General features: G+C 54.6%; 4 protein-coding genes across 4 annotated transcripts; all 4 read right to left on the bottom strand.

The window, feature by feature from the left end:
* Positions 1–116: 116 nt before the first annotated feature.
* On the bottom strand, positions 117–2,037 carry LOC111258409. Its single transcript, XM_022829605.1, has 5 exons — positions 1,751–2,037; positions 1,204–1,369; positions 954–1,117; positions 539–830; positions 117–427 (listed from the first exon to the last, which is right to left on the bottom strand). The coding sequence occupies exons 1-5, from the start codon at positions 1,993–1,995 to the stop codon at positions 305–307; spliced, it is 990 nt and encodes a 329-aa protein (XP_022685340.1). The 5' UTR covers positions 1,996–2,037; the 3' UTR covers positions 117–304.
* Positions 2,038–4,164: 2,127 nt separating this feature from the next.
* LOC101763940 lies at positions 4,165–6,745 on the bottom strand. The gene is made up of 5 exons (XM_022823496.1): positions 5,891–6,745; positions 5,375–5,540; positions 5,130–5,293; positions 4,726–5,002; positions 4,165–4,628 (listed from the first exon to the last, which is right to left on the bottom strand). Exons 1-5 carry the CDS (start codon positions 6,670–6,672, stop codon positions 4,500–4,502), a joined length of 1,518 nt encoding a protein of 505 aa, XP_022679231.1. The 5' UTR covers positions 6,673–6,745; the 3' UTR covers positions 4,165–4,499.
* A 2,766-nt stretch (positions 6,746–9,511) lies between these two features.
* On the bottom strand, positions 9,512–10,770 carry LOC101764349 (meiotic coiled-coil protein 2). The gene is made up of 4 exons (XM_022829608.1): positions 10,635–10,770; positions 10,384–10,547; positions 10,009–10,279; positions 9,512–9,905 (listed from the first exon to the last, which is right to left on the bottom strand). The coding sequence occupies exons 1-4, from the start codon at positions 10,701–10,703 to the stop codon at positions 9,774–9,776; spliced, it is 636 nt and encodes a 211-aa protein (XP_022685343.1). The 5' UTR covers positions 10,704–10,770; the 3' UTR covers positions 9,512–9,773.
* A 1,416-nt stretch (positions 10,771–12,186) lies between these two features.
* LOC101773370 (putative yippee-like protein Os10g0369500) lies at positions 12,187–15,027 on the bottom strand. The gene is made up of 3 exons (XM_004985319.2): positions 14,278–15,027; positions 13,384–13,492; positions 12,187–12,502 (listed from the first exon to the last, which is right to left on the bottom strand). Exons 1-3 carry the CDS (start codon positions 14,418–14,420, stop codon positions 12,422–12,424), a joined length of 333 nt encoding a protein of 110 aa, XP_004985376.1. The 5' UTR covers positions 14,421–15,027; the 3' UTR covers positions 12,187–12,421.
* Between the last annotated feature and the right edge of the window lie 395 nt (positions 15,028–15,422).

A 15,422-nucleotide genomic window follows, 5' to 3' on the forward strand; every position in this document is an offset into this window, starting at 1 on the left:
CCAATCGGAGCTGTAGACAACAGCAAGTCATGTCGTGCCTTTGCACGGAGCAAGCTATATACGAGAACCAAACCGTGGACATCAGCTTCCAATCAAATACACGAGCTGAAGTACACTTCACAGACGGCATGCTGCGCCGCTTTGTAGCACGGCCTGGCACATCCATGCCCCTTGGGCAACATGACTGACAGACAGTTGGAAGACCATTAGGCTAGCTACGTACTTGCACGCCTCATGGTGCGCTCTATGCCTCTATCAGACTATCACTATGAACAGAACAAAACCGGATAGTGCAGACGCTGGACTAGGGGAGCACCATCCTGACGACCACCATCACCCGCCTCACGGCTTGGTCTATGTGTTCCCAGCCCGCCACCGGCAGCTTCTTGATCCTCCGCGCCAGCGCCACCGTCTCCTCCGGGGAGCCCTGCACACCATATTCGACACGAATGAAAACGGCAGGCAGCTGAGGATCGATCGATGACGGCCCGGCGCCGGCGCCGGCACCGACGTGACAGGAAGGGAGCTGACTACTTACGCCTTTGCCGGCCAGGAGCAGCTCGCGGACGACGTAGTTGGCATAGCAGTCCTGCACCAGTTGAGCGAGCTGCTCGTCGGACAGGCGCCGGAATTTCTCGAGCGCGGGTCGTAGTCGTAGTCGTACCAGCAGCGGCAGGCCGCCCGACGCCGTCCGGGGGAAGCACGCCTGCACCACGTGGGTCCCGTACCGGTCCAAGGACAGGCTCACCAGGTGCTCTACGACGCAGTCCGTGATGTTCAGCCTCAGTCGTTCGCCGCCATGCTGGAGGACTTTCTGCAAGAAGTAGTTGCTACGGCACGGCGGCGCGAGGCTTCGTTAGTTTCATAAGACCCAACGCTTCATCTTCAGAATGCAAAAACTGAAAACAGAATGATCGGAGGACGCTTTCTGTAATCGTATGTTCAGCTCGCACCTGAATTCTCCTTTGGCGATTTGAACGGTGTGGCTCAAGATGATCTTCTCGAAGTCCTGGAGCTCGGGGTTTGTCGCGGCTTTGAAGCATTTCACCATGGACTTCGACCCAAACGTGGACGAGAGCACACCAATGAAGTTGTTTAAGGCATGCCGGATGACAATCTAAAAGGGAACGCATCAGATAACACGGAGGAGAGCATTGGTATGTCTCATTGTTGCCAAGCCGTGGGCTCTGTTACATTACATACCGAAGAATCCTTGCAAGGGAACGTAAACGTGGTGAAGATACTGCGAAGCAGATCCGGGCCTTTCCTGTGATGGAACAGGCCTTCGTCCAGGAGGTGATTGATGAGATGCTGGCGCAGTTCGGCGTGCAGCCTCACCGCCCCGAAGAGTTTCTTTAGAGAATTCACCCTGCACAGCGCACGCAACAGCAACGTCACACAAACATTGACATCATCCAGATTTAAGTTCACCGAAGAATCAATATAATCTCAGCAAATTGTCTGAGATATTTCGAGAAAATTAGTGTCAGAAGGATTCAAGGAACTGCTAAATTTCAGTTGATTGCAAGCTTCAGTCGACACTTGTCTGAATACTATGCAGTTTATAACATTTTTACTGAGATTTCTCTCAGGCTAGATTTCAATCAATTGATAAACATAAGAATAGCCGCGCTAAATTAGTTCATAGATTGATCAATCCAATGGAACTAAAATGAGAAGCTTCAAATTCCGAACCATTTCTTCTCAAAATCAAGGGGCCGGGGCAGGGAGGATGCATTCGCAAACGTACCCGCATTCACCATTCGCGACGTCCAGAAGGGAGACCTCGCCCCCTGTGCACGCGACATGGACGATGACCTGGAGCTCGTCGAACCTTCGCGCGAGAAGCAGCTCGAGGAAGACGACGCACCAATTTCTGCTCCCCATGACGAAGTGCAAGGCGCCCAAGACCCCGTTGAACACGCTCTTTCGAACATCCTCATGGCCCTCCTTGAGCAACCAGACCACGCACGCCGGCGAACCCGGGAAGCCCATATCCCCTGTCAACCCGCGGGGAATCGCCGGCGCCCGACTCCACGATCGAAGGTCCACCTGGTCAGCGCTCAGAAGGGGTCGGTGGCGCCGGCCGGAGAAGGGGTCGGTGGCGCCGGCCTGAGGACCTCTGGCTGATGTCTGGCCCTGGCTGGCGCTGAAGCTCGGCGTCGTCGACGACTGCTCCACCGAGCGGTGGGGCAGGAAGATGGGGCGGTACTCTTCGGCGTTGACGCTCAGCTCGCTCCGCTTCGGCGCCACCGGCGAGTGGGGCACGGTGGGGCCGTTGAAGCGCGGGGTGTCTGCGCCGTGGTGCGAGGCGTTGATGCTGCCAGGGATGGCGGCGCCTACGTGCGGGATGTACCCCCGGCGCTGCTGCTGCTGCAGCATCGACAAGTACGGCCCCCACCACCGCGGCAAGTTCGGCAGCTGCAGGCGCTGGACGGCGGGCTGCTGCGGCGGCAGCGCGAACGGCGGCGGATACTGCTGCTGCGGCTGCGGGCGCTGGACGGCGCGTCGATCCGGCGGCAGCGCGCTCTGTGGCGAATACGGCTGCAGCTGCTGTTGCGACGAGGAGGGGTCGGCGGGGACACCTTGCTTGGTCGGCTCCATGGCGATGGAGGCGCCGAGGTTGATCACGCTTGAATTTGGTTGGGGAGGGGGGCATGCGCGCAGGGGCGGCGCGCTTACATAGAAAACGGCCGGCTCTTGAGACGGGTGCATAGCACTAGCAGGACGGTTGGAGCATAGCTGGCACCTGGCAGGCTCTAGCGGAGCAGAGAGGTTCGTGAGGGTCCCACCAGGTTGCAGTTGCCTCCTGCCGATAGAGCGCTGCATACACTTGTGTCTTGCGGAGAAGTTCGTGAGGGTCCCACCCGGTTACCCCTGCAGCAACCAGCAAGGAAGCCAATGGAACTTGTCACTTCTACCAACAAATGGAGGCAAGCAAGCTCTAAGAAATCAGCACTATGATTCATCAGATCACTCATTACTTACCAAATGCTACCACGTCCAAACCAGTTATGAGCATGAGCACTCCGAGTTAAATGGCAGCTGCGGCAGCCAGTGTTCTTCTCATACCGGCAGAGATCAAAGCACATGCTGACATATCTCATTCCAGTTTGAAGTTTCTGAATTCATAACCGTAGACTAAGAAGGAGCAGGACTGCTGTGCGTACAGTAACCGACAATAGCTAGGGGCATTCCATGATTCCATCGTCGTCAAATGTCTATCACCATTCAACCTTTTTTCAGAATGAACTCCCATCCTTGTAAATTGCAGTAGTTCAGGCTTTCACCTTCTTCAGATATCAATCTTTTCCGCTAGCTTTTGCCTCATACCATTTTTGACATTCGTCCGTTAGAGACATGTTCCCTTTTCCCATCACCAACCAATAAAACGTCATTGGCCATTCTATTTTTAGAAACAGACTACATTGCCCTGAGCCCCTAAGGCTGAATCTGCTGCTACGCCTCTGTGTTCCGGCATCCTCCTTCCTTCCCTCATTTCTGGTTCTGGAAGCCGCTAGCGGCACTTGCCGAACGGGGTTTCACGCGGCGCCCCAAGCCGAGGAACCAAACTGACTCAGGGTTCCATGTTCTGCAGCACCAGCGACCTCTACGGCATTTCGTCGAACACCTTCGGCGCGACATCTGAGCCGTCGAGCAAGCCTCGTGCAGGCCTCGGCCTGAAGCTCGGCCGGAACGACGCCCTAGCCGGCACCGGCATCGGTCGCGCTGACATTATGGAGAGGCACGGAGGCGGGAAGGGACTGGAGACCGCGGGGAGAAGGTCGCGGCGGAGAGGAGGGTGCTGTGCCGACTGCCAAACTGCGGAGTGCGGACACGCGCGGGACGGCGGGAGTGCGAGGCAGCGGGCGGGAGCTCAAGGCATCTCACGAGTCTCGACTCAAGCTGCCCGCGCCAGTCCAGTGCTAATGGGCTAATGTGCTATCCTCTCAGTTGGGCCCAAGCTGTCGACGGCGCGGTCGAGCAGGCTGGTGGCTGGCCCACCCATGGCCAAAGCGATAACTAACCGAGCAACCGCGCCCATTTTGCTGCAGGGAATCAGACGATCAGTACCTGAATCGGACCAGACGATGCCAAATACTGCGACACATGGATACAAGATGCAGACTGCATAAGGCAAACTACTACACAAAAATACGACCCACAATTTGCCTTTTATCATGAAACCAATCGGAGCTGTGGACAACAGTTATGTCGTGCCTTTGCACGGAGCAAACTACTGGACAGAACCAAGCCGTGGACAATCAGCTTCCAATCAAACACACGAGCTGAAGTCCACAGCACACACGAGTGACACGACACGCAGCGCCGCTTTGTAGCACGGCCTGGCACATCCATGATCCTTGGGCAACATGACAGACAGACAGACAGATATCTGAAAGACCGTGAGCCTAACTACCTTCCTACAGTCCCGCGCACGTACTTGCAAGCTTCATGGTGCGCTATGAACAGAACAAAACCGGATAGTGCAGAGGTTGCTAGGAGAGCACCTCCCTGACGGCCTCCATCACTATCCTCACGGGCGCAGTCTGGTCTACTTGTTCAAGGCCCGCCGCCGGCAGCTTCTGGATCCTCCGCGCCAACGCCACCGTCTCCTCGGGGGACTCCTGCACGTCACATTCGACACGAATCAAAACGGCAGGCAGCTAAGGACCGAGGCCGCGGCGCCGGCGCCGACGTGACAGGAAGGGAGCTGATACTTACGCATTTGCCGGCCTTGAGCAGATCGCTGACGACGAGGCTGGCAAACCAGTTCTGCACCAGCCGAGCGAGCTGCCCGTCGGACAGGCCCCGGAATTCCGTGAACACGCGTTGTAGCAGCGTCAGGCGGCGGGACCCCATCTGGCTGAAGCACGCCCGTACCACGTGGGACCCGTACTTGTCCAAGGACAGGCTCACCAGGTGCTCTATGACGCGCTCCGTGATGCTCTCCTTGAGTAGGTCGCCGCCGTGCTTGAGGACTTTCTGCAAGAAGTAGGTGCTACGGCACGCCGGCGCGAGGCTTCGTTAGTTTCATTCGGACACAACGATTCATCTTGAGAATGCTAAAATTGAAAGCAGAATGAACGGAGGGCGATTTTTTCTGTAACAGTATGCTCAGCTCGCACCTGAATTTTCCCTTGGCGAGTTCAACGGTGTGGCTCAAGATGATCTTCTCGAGGTCCTGGAGCTCGGGGTTTCTCGCGGCCGTGAAGCATCTCACCATGGACTTCGGCCCGAACTTGGACCAGAGCACACCAGTGGAGTTGTTAAGGGCATGCCGGATGACAATCTAAAAGGGAGTACATCAGAGAACACGGAGGAGAGCATTGGTATGTCTCATTGTTGCCAAGCCGTGGGCTCTGTTACATACCGAAGAATCCTCCCAAGCAAACATGGCGAAGATACTGCCAAGCAGATCCGGGCCGTTCCTGTGCTGAAACAGGTCCAGGCCTTCGTTCAGGAGGCAATTGATGAGATGCTGGCGCAGTCCGGCGTGCAGCCTCACCGCCTCGAAGAGTTTCTTTAGAGATCTCACCCTGCACAGCGCACGCAACAGCAAGGTCACACAAACATTGACATCAACCAGATTTAAGTTCGCAGAAGAATCAATATAATCACAGCAAATGTCTGAGATATTTCGAGAAAATTAGTATCAGAAGGATTCAGGGAACTGCTAAACTTCAGTTAATTGCAAGCTTCAGTCGACACTTGTCTGAATATTATGCAGTTTACATTTGTAGTGAGGTTTCTCTCTGGCTCGATTTGAATTAATAGCTGTGCTAAATTAGTTCAATAGATTGATCAAACTAAGGGAAGCGAAATGCGAAGCTTCAAATTCCGAACCATTTATTCTCAAAATCAATGGAGGATTCATTCGCAAACGTACCCGTATCCCTTATTCGCGATGCTCTTCAGGAAGCCCTCGCCTTCGCACGCGACATGGACGATGGCCTGGAGCTCGTCGAACCTTCGCGCGAGAAGCAGCTCGATGAAGACGACGCTCCACTCGCGGTTCCCCATGACAAAGTGCAAGGCGCCTATGACTCCGTCGAACACGCTCGCTCGAACCATATCGCAGCCTTCCTTGAGCAACCGTACGATACACGCCGACAAATCCGCGGAGCCCACATCCCCTGGCACAAGCTGGCTGACGCGACAGAGAGCTCGGTCCTCCTCCAGCGTCAACGGGAGAGGAATCGCCGGCGGCCGACTCCACGATCGGGGGTCCACCTGGTCAGCGCTCAGAAGGGCGGAGGCGTGCATGTTGAGGCTGGCGTTACCACCCGGCGCGGAGAAGGGGTCGGTGGCGCCGGCCTGAGGACCGCTGGCTGATGTCGGGCCCTGGCTTGCGCTGAAGATCGGCGTCGACGACGACTGCTCCACCGAGCGGTGGGGCAAGGAGATGGGGCGGTACTCTTCGGCGCTGACGCTCAGCTCGCTCCGCTTCTGCGGCACCGACGGGGTGGGCGCGGCCGGGGCGTTGAAGCTCGGACTGTTCACGCCGAAGCCGAAGAGCCAGGCGCAGGTCTTCCTTCGAATGCGGTCGCCCGGGGAGAGCTCGACGGCGCCGTAGCTTCGCGCCTCGGGTTGTGACTGGAGCCGGTGTGTCAGCAGCCGCATGTCGGGCGTCGCGGTCGGCGCGGGCTCTTTCGGCGGGGACTGGGGCATGTGCGGCGGCGGCCGCTCGACGGGCGCCGCGGTCGGCGCGAGCACCTGCTGCGGGTTGAGCAGCAGCGACGAGGTCGACGCACGATGGTACGGCTGCAGTTGCGGCGAGGAGGGATCGCCGAGCCGCATCGCGTGGAGGCGGGCTTCGAGGTCGGCGGTGGGCTTGGATGAGGCGGCGTCACCCTGCTTGTTCGGCTCCATGGCGATCGAATTGCGCTGCGGATTTCAAAATGAGGCGGCGTGTGAAGTACAGGCGCTTATATATAGAGCGGGGTGCTCTTGGGACGGGTGCATAGCAGGACGGTTGGAGCCTGGCCGGCTGGCTCCAGACTGCCGAGGAGGGGAGAGGTGAGGGTCCCACCGGGTTGCAACCGCCTCTCCTTCACATAGAACGCTGCATACAGTTGTGTCTTGAGTCTCTTTACCCCTGCAGCAAGGAAGCCAATGGAGTATGTCACTTGTACCAACAAATGGAGGCAAGCAAGCTCTAAGAAATCAGCATTATGATTCACCAGATCACTCTTAACTTACCAAATGCTAGCACGTATAAACCAGCTATGAGAATGGGCGTTCCGGGTTAAATGATATTCCCACAAATCACAGCTGCAGAAGCCAGTGTTCTTAAACTGCAGCTCATTCTGACATATCTTATTCCAGTTTGAGGCTCCTGAATTCGTAACTGCAGAGACTACTGTGCACACAATAACTGATAATGAGGACATTCCATCGTGGTCAGGCGTCTTTCACCATTCAAGTTTTTCCCAGAATGAACTTCCCATCCTTGTAAATTGCAATTCAGACTTTCACCTTTTTTTCCAGATTTCAACCTTTTCTACTAACTTGTGCTTACGGCCGTTTTTGGCACCCGTCCGTTAGAGCCATGTTCCTTTTTGCCATCACCAACCAATGAAACACCATTGGCCATTCGATTTTTAGAAACAGATCACATTGCCCTGAGGCTGAATCCTCTGCTATGCCTCTGTTCAGGCAGGAGGCTCCATGGCGTCCCCCAGGCACCCATTCCAGGCTATCGGCCGCGCTACCAAGCACCATGCGTCCTCCTTCCTTTCCTCATTTCTGGAAGCCGCTAGCTGCTAGCACTTGCCGAACGGGGTTCACGTCCCAAGCTGAGGAACCAAACTGTTTCAGGGTTCCTTCTCTGGAGCACGTGGTCACGACAGTCACCAATGTCATGTATAAGATCGCTTCTCTGATTCTCTCCAACTTCATGTCCACCGCAACTGCATGATCGCCATGTTCTGCAGCACCAGCGACCTCTGCAGCATTCCGTCGAACACCTTCGGCGCGACATCTGAGCAGCCGAGCAAGCCTCGTGCAGGCCTCGGCCTGAAGCTCGGCCGAGACGACGCCCGTGCCGGCACCGGCGTTGGTCGCGCTGACATGACCGGGAGGCGCGGAGGTGGGAAGGGACCGGAGACCGCGGGGAGAAGCACGCGGCGGAGAGGAGGGTGCTGTGCCGATTGCCGAGCTGCGGACACGCGCGGTAGTGGAGGCAGCGGACGGGGAATCAGGAGTTCCATACTTCCAGGACGGTCTAGCACAGACAAGGATAGACCCCACACGGGTTTTCGGGCCCTCCGATGGAAAACTGACGGTGACAAACCCGTGCTGCAGGTGGGGGCCAGTACGGCTCCAAGACTCCAAAACCCAAATGGCAAACTCAACAGAAATTGGAAACCACCGCGGTACAAAACTGCCTTTCACGCGATGACAAAATCAAACATCCTCAGTACTACACAATTGACCTGACAACGAATCGAGATGCAACAAAAGAGGCGATTGCCACAGAAAAAGAGAAGGCAAAATAGCCAATTTCGTCCTTAAATTCTTGCCCTCGGATCAACTTCGTCCCCAACTCTTGAAAGGTTCGATTTGATCCTCGAACCCTAATATTTCGGTTCAATTCCGTCCCTCATCCGAGCTGACTGTCCACATAAGCACACCACATCACCTGAGCGCAGGGTCAATGTCTGTGCTTTTTCATTTTTCCATCCCTCCTCACACTCTCTGTTCTGAAGAAGCAGCCGCCGCTGCTTCTCTACTGTTCGTTTGTGCCCGCCTTGTCGTCCGTGCCGTTCCGGACTGCCGGTCCCGGCCCCGTACCGCGACTTCCAGACCCCGACGCCATCTCCGCCGTAAGCTCCGCGACCCGGGGCAAGCGTTTGCCGGCTGGCCACAGCTAAGCTCTCGGCACGTCCCTCTCTCATAAATTAAGCTCGCACAATTAAAGCCGCAAACCAGGCAGGCGGGCACGGTCGTCACTTGCACTGTCACCATTGGTACCCACGGGTCAGCCACGGGACGCGTTCGTGCGCGGAGGAATTTGGGTCCGTGCAGTTGCTCCCGATTTCGAACTTTTTTTAGCGCATGTAGCAGGTTTGCGAAGTAAGTACGTAGTCAACTACGTAGCCACGTAACCAGAAAAGTGACACTGGTTTGGGTGTGCCGCTGGTCATGATTGTTCGGTTCGTAGCTTAGTACGGGAACGAGCTGCAGTTCTCGTGTTGCAGAAGGACATTGGAAGGAAACGAGAGTTACCGGCTATTACAAGTTGCGACCCCCGTCCTGCTTCAGAATTGAGAGAGTGTGAGGGGGACGGAAAAATGAAAGGCACAAGGGTATATAGGATATTTACAGCAGCGGACTTTTTGCACAGGTGATGTGTCGTGTTTACGTGGATAGCCAGCTCGGATGATGGATGGAATTGAACCGGAAGTTCGAGGACAAATTGAACCTTTCGAGGGTGAGAGTTGGGGGACGACATTGACAAGGGCAAGAATTCAAGGACGAAATTAGCTATTTTGCCAAAAGAGAACTCTTCAGAAAACCTTTGACTTGCCATTTCATCGTGAAATCAAAACAAGCCCTGCAGAGCTCGACAAACCAAAGTTGTGGCATCACCTACTACTACCAATCGACACAAGCTGAACGAACACACATGACACGCAGCGCCTCTTCGCAGCTGCACCTCCGTGGCCTCATGGACACGGTCTGGGAGACCCAAGCCTACACCCACATACAGTTCGCACACAAGTGCACGGCGCATGCATCTCTGTGGCCTCATGGAAAGAAGGGATCGTTTACTGGATCGGCTGCGCGGGGAACAGCTTATTGATGATCTCCATCACCAGCTTCGCGAACTCGTGCTTCCGCACCACCTCCGGCAGCGCCTCGATCCGCCTCGCCAGCTCCGTCGCGCGCACGGGGAGGTGCTGCGCGTGCGCCGCCGCCGATCAAACAGCAGTCATCAGCTATAACGATCTAGTTGTCGTCACTGCATTGAATTAAATTGACAGGCGGGAGGAGGGTACTCACGTCCTTGCCCGCCGCGAGCAGCTTCTGGATGGCGTAGTTGGAGTACCAGCCTTTCACCGCCACCGCGAGATCGTCGTCGTGCAGGTCCAGGAACGCGTCGAGCACGCGCTGCAGCCCCGCGAGGGATCCCGTCGAGAGGAAGCAATCCTCCACTACGTAGCAGCCGAACTTGTCCACGGACAGCTCCACGATGTCCTTCGCCACGCGCTCCACGATGCGCGCCTTGAACTGCTCGCTGCCGTACCGAAGGACATGCTGCAGGAAGTAGGAGCTGCAGGAGGTTTTTTTGTCAGTTACAACCTGATTGTTGTCTGATGAGAAGGATCATCACACAAGACGACAGGGCATCATTGCCATCGTCTGCAGAACTCGCACCTCCATCTGCCCTTGGCGAATGCGCTGGTCCGCGTCAAGATGGTCGCCTCGAGATCCTTGAGCTCGCCGTTTCTTGCGTTCTCCAAGCACACCGCCACGCATCGCCACCCGAACTGAGACGATAGTATCTCGTCAATGGCACCGAGGGTGTCCTTGAAGATCATCTATCAGGAAATAAACGGAAATCAACTGAGAATTCGGCCCAACGGTTTGCACAGTCGTATCGTATTCGCACTGGTAGGGGCACATACCGAGCAATCCTCGTAAGGCAGCATGGTGAAGCAATGGCGAAGCACCGCAAGGCCTTCGCGCTCTACCATCAGGCGTTCTTTCCGGAGTAGTCCGTGGACGAGCGTCTTGCACAGTGGACGGTTCCACGCCACCACCCTGATGAGCTCCTTCAGAGCCTTCCCCCACCACCGTGCAAGAAATTAAGCACAAGAATCGCTGTTTAGTTCTACGGCAGAATTAATCCAGCAGATCTCTGACATTTCAACAAAATTAGTATTCGTTCGAATCTATCTAGTGCGCGTTTTGTACTTTGATCTTTCTCTTGGTTTCCACTACTGAATATGTGAATCGCAAAACCTTGGGGCTCAACTTCAGATTTCCCACCAATTTTCGCAAAATTTGATGGGAGGAGTTGATCGGCGAACTTACTTGTGGTCCTCCTTGCCGTCGAATTGCATCAGAAAGCCCTTGCCGTTGCACATGGCGCCGATGATGTCCTTGAGCTCGTTCACCCTCCCGTTGCAGGCGTGCAGCAGCGCGAGAAACACAGGGTACCTGTTAGTCATGACCCTGTGCACGATGGGCCTGACGCAGGCGATCACGCGCCGGCGCACCGTCGCGTCGCCCTCCGCAAGCAGGCCGACAACGTGCGCCGAAGACACGGGGGACATCACAAGATACTGCTCCGTCGAGCCGCGAAGAAGGCGAGCCCGGACCTCCTCCTGTGTCAATGCCTCAATGGGGGGCGATCCGCGTCAGCGCGCAGAGCTCTGAGAAGGGCGGGTGTGTACGGATGGAGGCTCCCGCTTCCATTCCACAACGTCGGCGGCAACTGCACTTCGGAGAGGTGGGACAGGGAGGTGGGGCGGTACTCTTCGGCGCCGGCGCTCAGCCTGCTCGGCATCGCAGCCGCCGACGGGGTGGGCGCGTCGGGGCGTTGAAGCTCGGGGGGGTCACGCCGAAGGGTGAGGCGTATACGGGCGAGAAGTACCCGGTGCCCGATGCCCGGAGCTGGTGCGGGTGTGGCAGCAGCCGCATGTCGGGCGTCGCGGTCGGCGCGGCGAGCACTTGCGGCGGGGACTGGAACATGTGCGGCGTCGGAGCCGCGAGCACTTGCGGCGGGGCCTGGAACATGTGCGGCGCAGCGGCGCCGGAGGCGCGAGCACTTGCGGCGGGTACTGGAACATGTGCGGCGGCGGAGGAGCGAGCACCTGCTGCGGGTGGAGCAGCAGCGACGAGGTCGCTGCAGGATGGAGCGGCTGCAGTTGCGACGAGGAGGGATCGCCGAGCCGCACCGCGTGGAGGAGGGCTGAGGTCGGCGGCGGGGTTGGACGAGGCAGCGCCTCCCTGCCCGTAGTTGTTCGGCTCCATGGCGATCGAATCGCGCTGGATTGCGTGGCGGATGTCGAAATGAGGCGTGTGCCGTGTGCGGGCGCGCTTATATAGAGGCGGGCCCCTGGAGAGCCGAGACGCATGCCGTTCAGGAGCCGCCGAGTTCCAGAAGCGTGGGACCCACTGGGCAGCACATGCGAATCAGGCCACAAGGGACTGAAGCCTGAAGGGCAATGATCAGAGAGAAATCAGCTTCATTACGGTTCAATTCACCACCGGGTCACCAATAATTCACCAAATGTTAGCACTGCTAACAACTTACAAGAATTCAGAGCCAGTAATATTCCACAAATCACAGCATATGCAATCAGTCATCTTCCTAGCTATTCGGCAGTGAGCCCAAGCTGCCCAACATCTTTATAGTTTGCGCTTCTTGGGTTTTCAGTAGTGCAAGAACATTCCAATGACTTAACCGTCAGCCGTCTTTCACCATTCTAGCTCTCTCCAGGATGTACTTCCCTTCCTTGTATTTCTGGCTTTGGTCATAGGCTTTCTCCTGCAGCACACCACCCATGAATTAGGATACATCATGTGAAGAATAGGGTAGCAATATGGATACTGTGCTTACTGGTTGATGCAAATTTAAAGCAAGATGCATGAGGAAATGGTAGCAATTGGCCACCTAAAACCTGACGACTAGCATTTTGATGAATGGAATGGTATCATGTCTAGGAGACGTAATGTTTTTCTTTTACATTAGAAGCAACCAGCGGTAGAAAAATGATACCGGCGCTACAGTGTTACATGGTAGAGAAAATTTGTCCACTAACAGTTAATATGATTGGGGTGAAAGTGTTCTTGGGACTTGTGAGCATCACAGCAGAATGACGCCTGAAGTTGGGTTGAACAAAACTAACAGCCACCAGCGCAATGAGAAGTATGCAGAGATCATAAGAAAAAGAATAGATAGATGTGCAAATTATATTATCAAATTGGGTAAATCCCTGACTTCTTCACTGCAATCTCAAAGTAAAACTTTCAAGAACAGGAGGAAAAAAACTAGCACGAAGAATAATGTGAGCATGACATCTGCAGAAGACTAGATTTTAAATCATCTTGCTATCCAATAATTAAGCCCAAAAGGTGAAACAAAGTTCACTTCAGTGTTAGATAATAGTTCCAAGAAAAACAGTTTATGCTGAATGAAGTGTTAATCTTCTTCCCATTCATGGCCACTTGATTTTCAATATGTTTCGTAAAGAAATGATATGTTTGTCTTCTTCGGCATTCTTTCATTTTTAGCAAATTGTCACCGAATAATTCTGCTGTTATTTTTTTCAAAATAATTTTGCTATTGTGTCTACTGTCGAGCTCAAGCATTAACAAAGAATGAGATAATCATTGTTGCAAGATAAACCAAAGCATGTTTGCACTTACATATCTCCAGCCAAGAATCTGTTGGCAGCAGCTACAGTAGATGTCATTCACTGTGTGGAGCCCAGTTACAAGATACCGATCCTCATTAGGTCCTAGGCATATGTTCACACTGAAATATGGCCAAAGAAAAAAAAAGAGTTTAAATGACCATATCTGAACAGGCATGCATGGATCAAAGGCAGATAGTCTGAACTCTGAAGGTACAGATGGGGTTTTGACTTGTGCTGCTTTGGATACAATTTATTCACAATCTGGCAGAGTGGCAGTGAGCTTATCAGAACGGCTTTATAAAATGGAATGGATATCGATTTTGTGGCAAGTAAGAAAACAATGAATAAACATCGAGAACTATGATAATGGTTTTTCTTTTGAGGCAAACACTGCAAACTGCAGCTATAACCATCAGCCCATCACCAAGCAACATGATCTCAACCTTTTGTCATCCTTGATTGAAATACACTTACGAGTTTTCCTTGTCAACTGCCATACTGATGTGATCCCCACCCCTACCAACAATATCCAACAGCACACTACGCTGATTTGTGAAACAAGTTACAAGAGTACAATCTGATGGCCGGACAAGCGTCCATATCAGTCGGGACCTCAAAGATCACAGAGACGTAACAAAGAATGGACTGAACCATTTTCAACTCTGAAAAGGCTCTGACATCTTAATCAAACTCGAACACATTTACAGGCATATCACAGGTATGATATAGTTTGTTTGGCAAGGAAGCCAAAATTCGTGGTATTCACAGCAGCATTTCTAGTAGTGTTGGAGAACCTGTAATGACCACGACTTTTCAATGTAACCTGAACAAAGTTCTCTAATCTCGCTTCAATTCCAACGGGGATCAACTTGAACAGAACTAAATAAGGGGGCAGAGAACATACACGTGGTCGAAGAGGTAGGCGCGGCCAGTGCGGCCGTAGAAGTCCCTGGAGATGATGGCGTCCTTGGAGGCGGCGTCGACGCGGCAGCGCCGGCACTTGAACACGCCCTCCCCCTCGAGCCGCTCCACGAACAGCAGCCCCATCCCGGAAACGCACCGCCGCCAGCCGCCACTGCCCGGCCAATCGACGGATCGACCAGGCGATCGGAGCCGACCTCCGCCGGCGCCCTCTCACCCTCTCAGCAACCAAGAATCGACGAGGAGAAGAAACTCACTCAAAGCAGCAAGACGGGGAAGGAACAGCAGGAAAGGCAAGGCACCGGTCCCGGCTCCGGCTCCCAAGAAAGGAAAGAAAGATGAGGAACCTTTCCTTTCCTTGAAGGGATGGCTACCGAGGGGCGATGCGGCGATGGATGATGGGTTGGGGGAGGGAAAGGGAGGGGAAAAGGGAAGACGAAGAATGGAGTGTGGGTGACTGCGACCCCAGCCCTGCAACAGCTAGCAGCGGCGCAGCGCCAAGCATGTGAGTGGCGCGGAACCGTGGGGAGCCGTTGCGCGGCGCGTCCAGTGGCGTGAGCCGTGAGCGGGTGGGTTGTGTACTTGTGTATTTATAGCGATGGTCCGACCGAAACCGAAAATGGCGCCACGATTCTTCATCATCTATTCAGTTGATGCCTTGTTATAGCAAAGGGAATTTGTTCAGAGTTTCAGACACAAGATGACAGCCGCTTCACTGATTGGATTCTACTGTTTCGCGAAGCAAATCTGACCTGTGATGGAGCGATCCAACTCAAAGCAAAGCATCACAACACGTCAACACACGCATGCGACGATGCGAAGGTTAGACCCACTACAGCCTGGAGTTCTGAATCCATCCCGAGGTAGCAAGCAGCATCACCGTTCAACACAGCCCAACACGGCATTCAGCAGAGATCCTGTGAGTTGGAAGCCGGAAGCCTGGCATGCTTCTTTGGTGCACAGAGTGGTTCAGTCACGCATCAGGCGTGCGACCATCCAATCAGGCGAACATCACAAGGCATTCACTATACACTCCTTGCGCCCGCAGTCCCGCTTACCATCTTGGCTCAGCATTCTTGTGCCACGCCAATGCAGAGTAAAACTTAATCGCCAAACGACGGTTTAACG

This window comes from Setaria italica, chromosome IX (assembly GCF_000263155.2).
Source record: "Setaria italica strain Yugu1 chromosome IX, Setaria_italica_v2.0, whole genome shotgun sequence".
Lineage (NCBI taxonomy): Eukaryota > Viridiplantae > Streptophyta > Magnoliopsida > Poales > Poaceae > Setaria > Setaria italica.

What these genes read in the sequence shown, in the direction of transcription:
- LOC101763940 (XM_022823496.1), bottom strand. Translation starts at nt 6,672, where the DNA reads ATGCCCCAGTCCCCGCCGAAAGAGCCCGCGCCGACCGCGACGCCCGAC. An exon ending in TTGCTTGGGAGGATTCTTCG is followed by an intron (nt 5,294 to 5,374) that starts GTATGTAACAGA and finishes ACTCCCTTTTAG; the next exon opens with ATTGTCATCCGGCATGCCCT. An exon ending in CTCGCCAAGGGAAAATTCAG is followed by an intron (nt 5,003 to 5,129) that starts GTGCGAGCTGAG and finishes GGCGTGCCGTAG; the next exon opens with CACCTACTTCTTGCAGAAAG.
- LOC111258409 (XM_022829605.1), bottom strand. Translation starts at nt 1,995, where the DNA reads ATGGGCTTCCCGGGTTCGCCGGCGTGCGTGGTCTGGTTGCTCAAGGAG. An exon ending in TCCCTTGCAAGGATTCTTCG is followed by an intron (nt 1,118 to 1,203) that starts GTATGTAATGTA and finishes GTTCCCTTTTAG; the next exon opens with ATTGTCATCCGGCATGCCTT. An exon ending in TGCTCCTGGCCGGCAAAGGC is followed by an intron (nt 428 to 538) that starts GTAAGTAGTCAG and finishes TATGGTGTGCAG; the next exon opens with GGCTCCCCGGAGGAGACGGT.
- LOC101764349 (XM_022829608.1), bottom strand. Translation starts at nt 10,703, where the DNA reads ATGGTAGAGCGCGAAGGCCTTGCGGTGCTTCGCCATTGCTTCACCATG. An exon ending in TTCGCCAAGGGCAGATGGAG is followed by an intron (nt 10,280 to 10,383) that starts GTGCGAGTTCTG and finishes AACCTCCTGCAG; the next exon opens with CTCCTACTTCCTGCAGCATG. An exon ending in TGCTCGCGGCGGGCAAGGAC is followed by an intron (nt 9,906 to 10,008) that starts GTGAGTACCCTC and finishes GCGCACGCGCAG; the next exon opens with CACCTCCCCGTGCGCGCGAC.
- LOC101773370 (XM_004985319.2), bottom strand. Translation starts at nt 14,420, where the DNA reads ATGGGGCTGCTGTTCGTGGAGCGGCTCGAGGGGGAGGGCGTGTTCAAG. An exon ending in GCCTACCTCTTCGACCACGT is followed by an intron (nt 13,493 to 14,277) that starts GTATGTTCTCTG and finishes GCCATATTTCAG; the next exon opens with TGTGAACATATGCCTAGGAC. An exon ending in AGATTCTTGGCTGGAGATAT is followed by an intron (nt 12,503 to 13,383) that starts GTAAGTGCAAAC and finishes GGTGTGCTGCAG; the next exon opens with GAGAAAGCCTATGACCAAAG.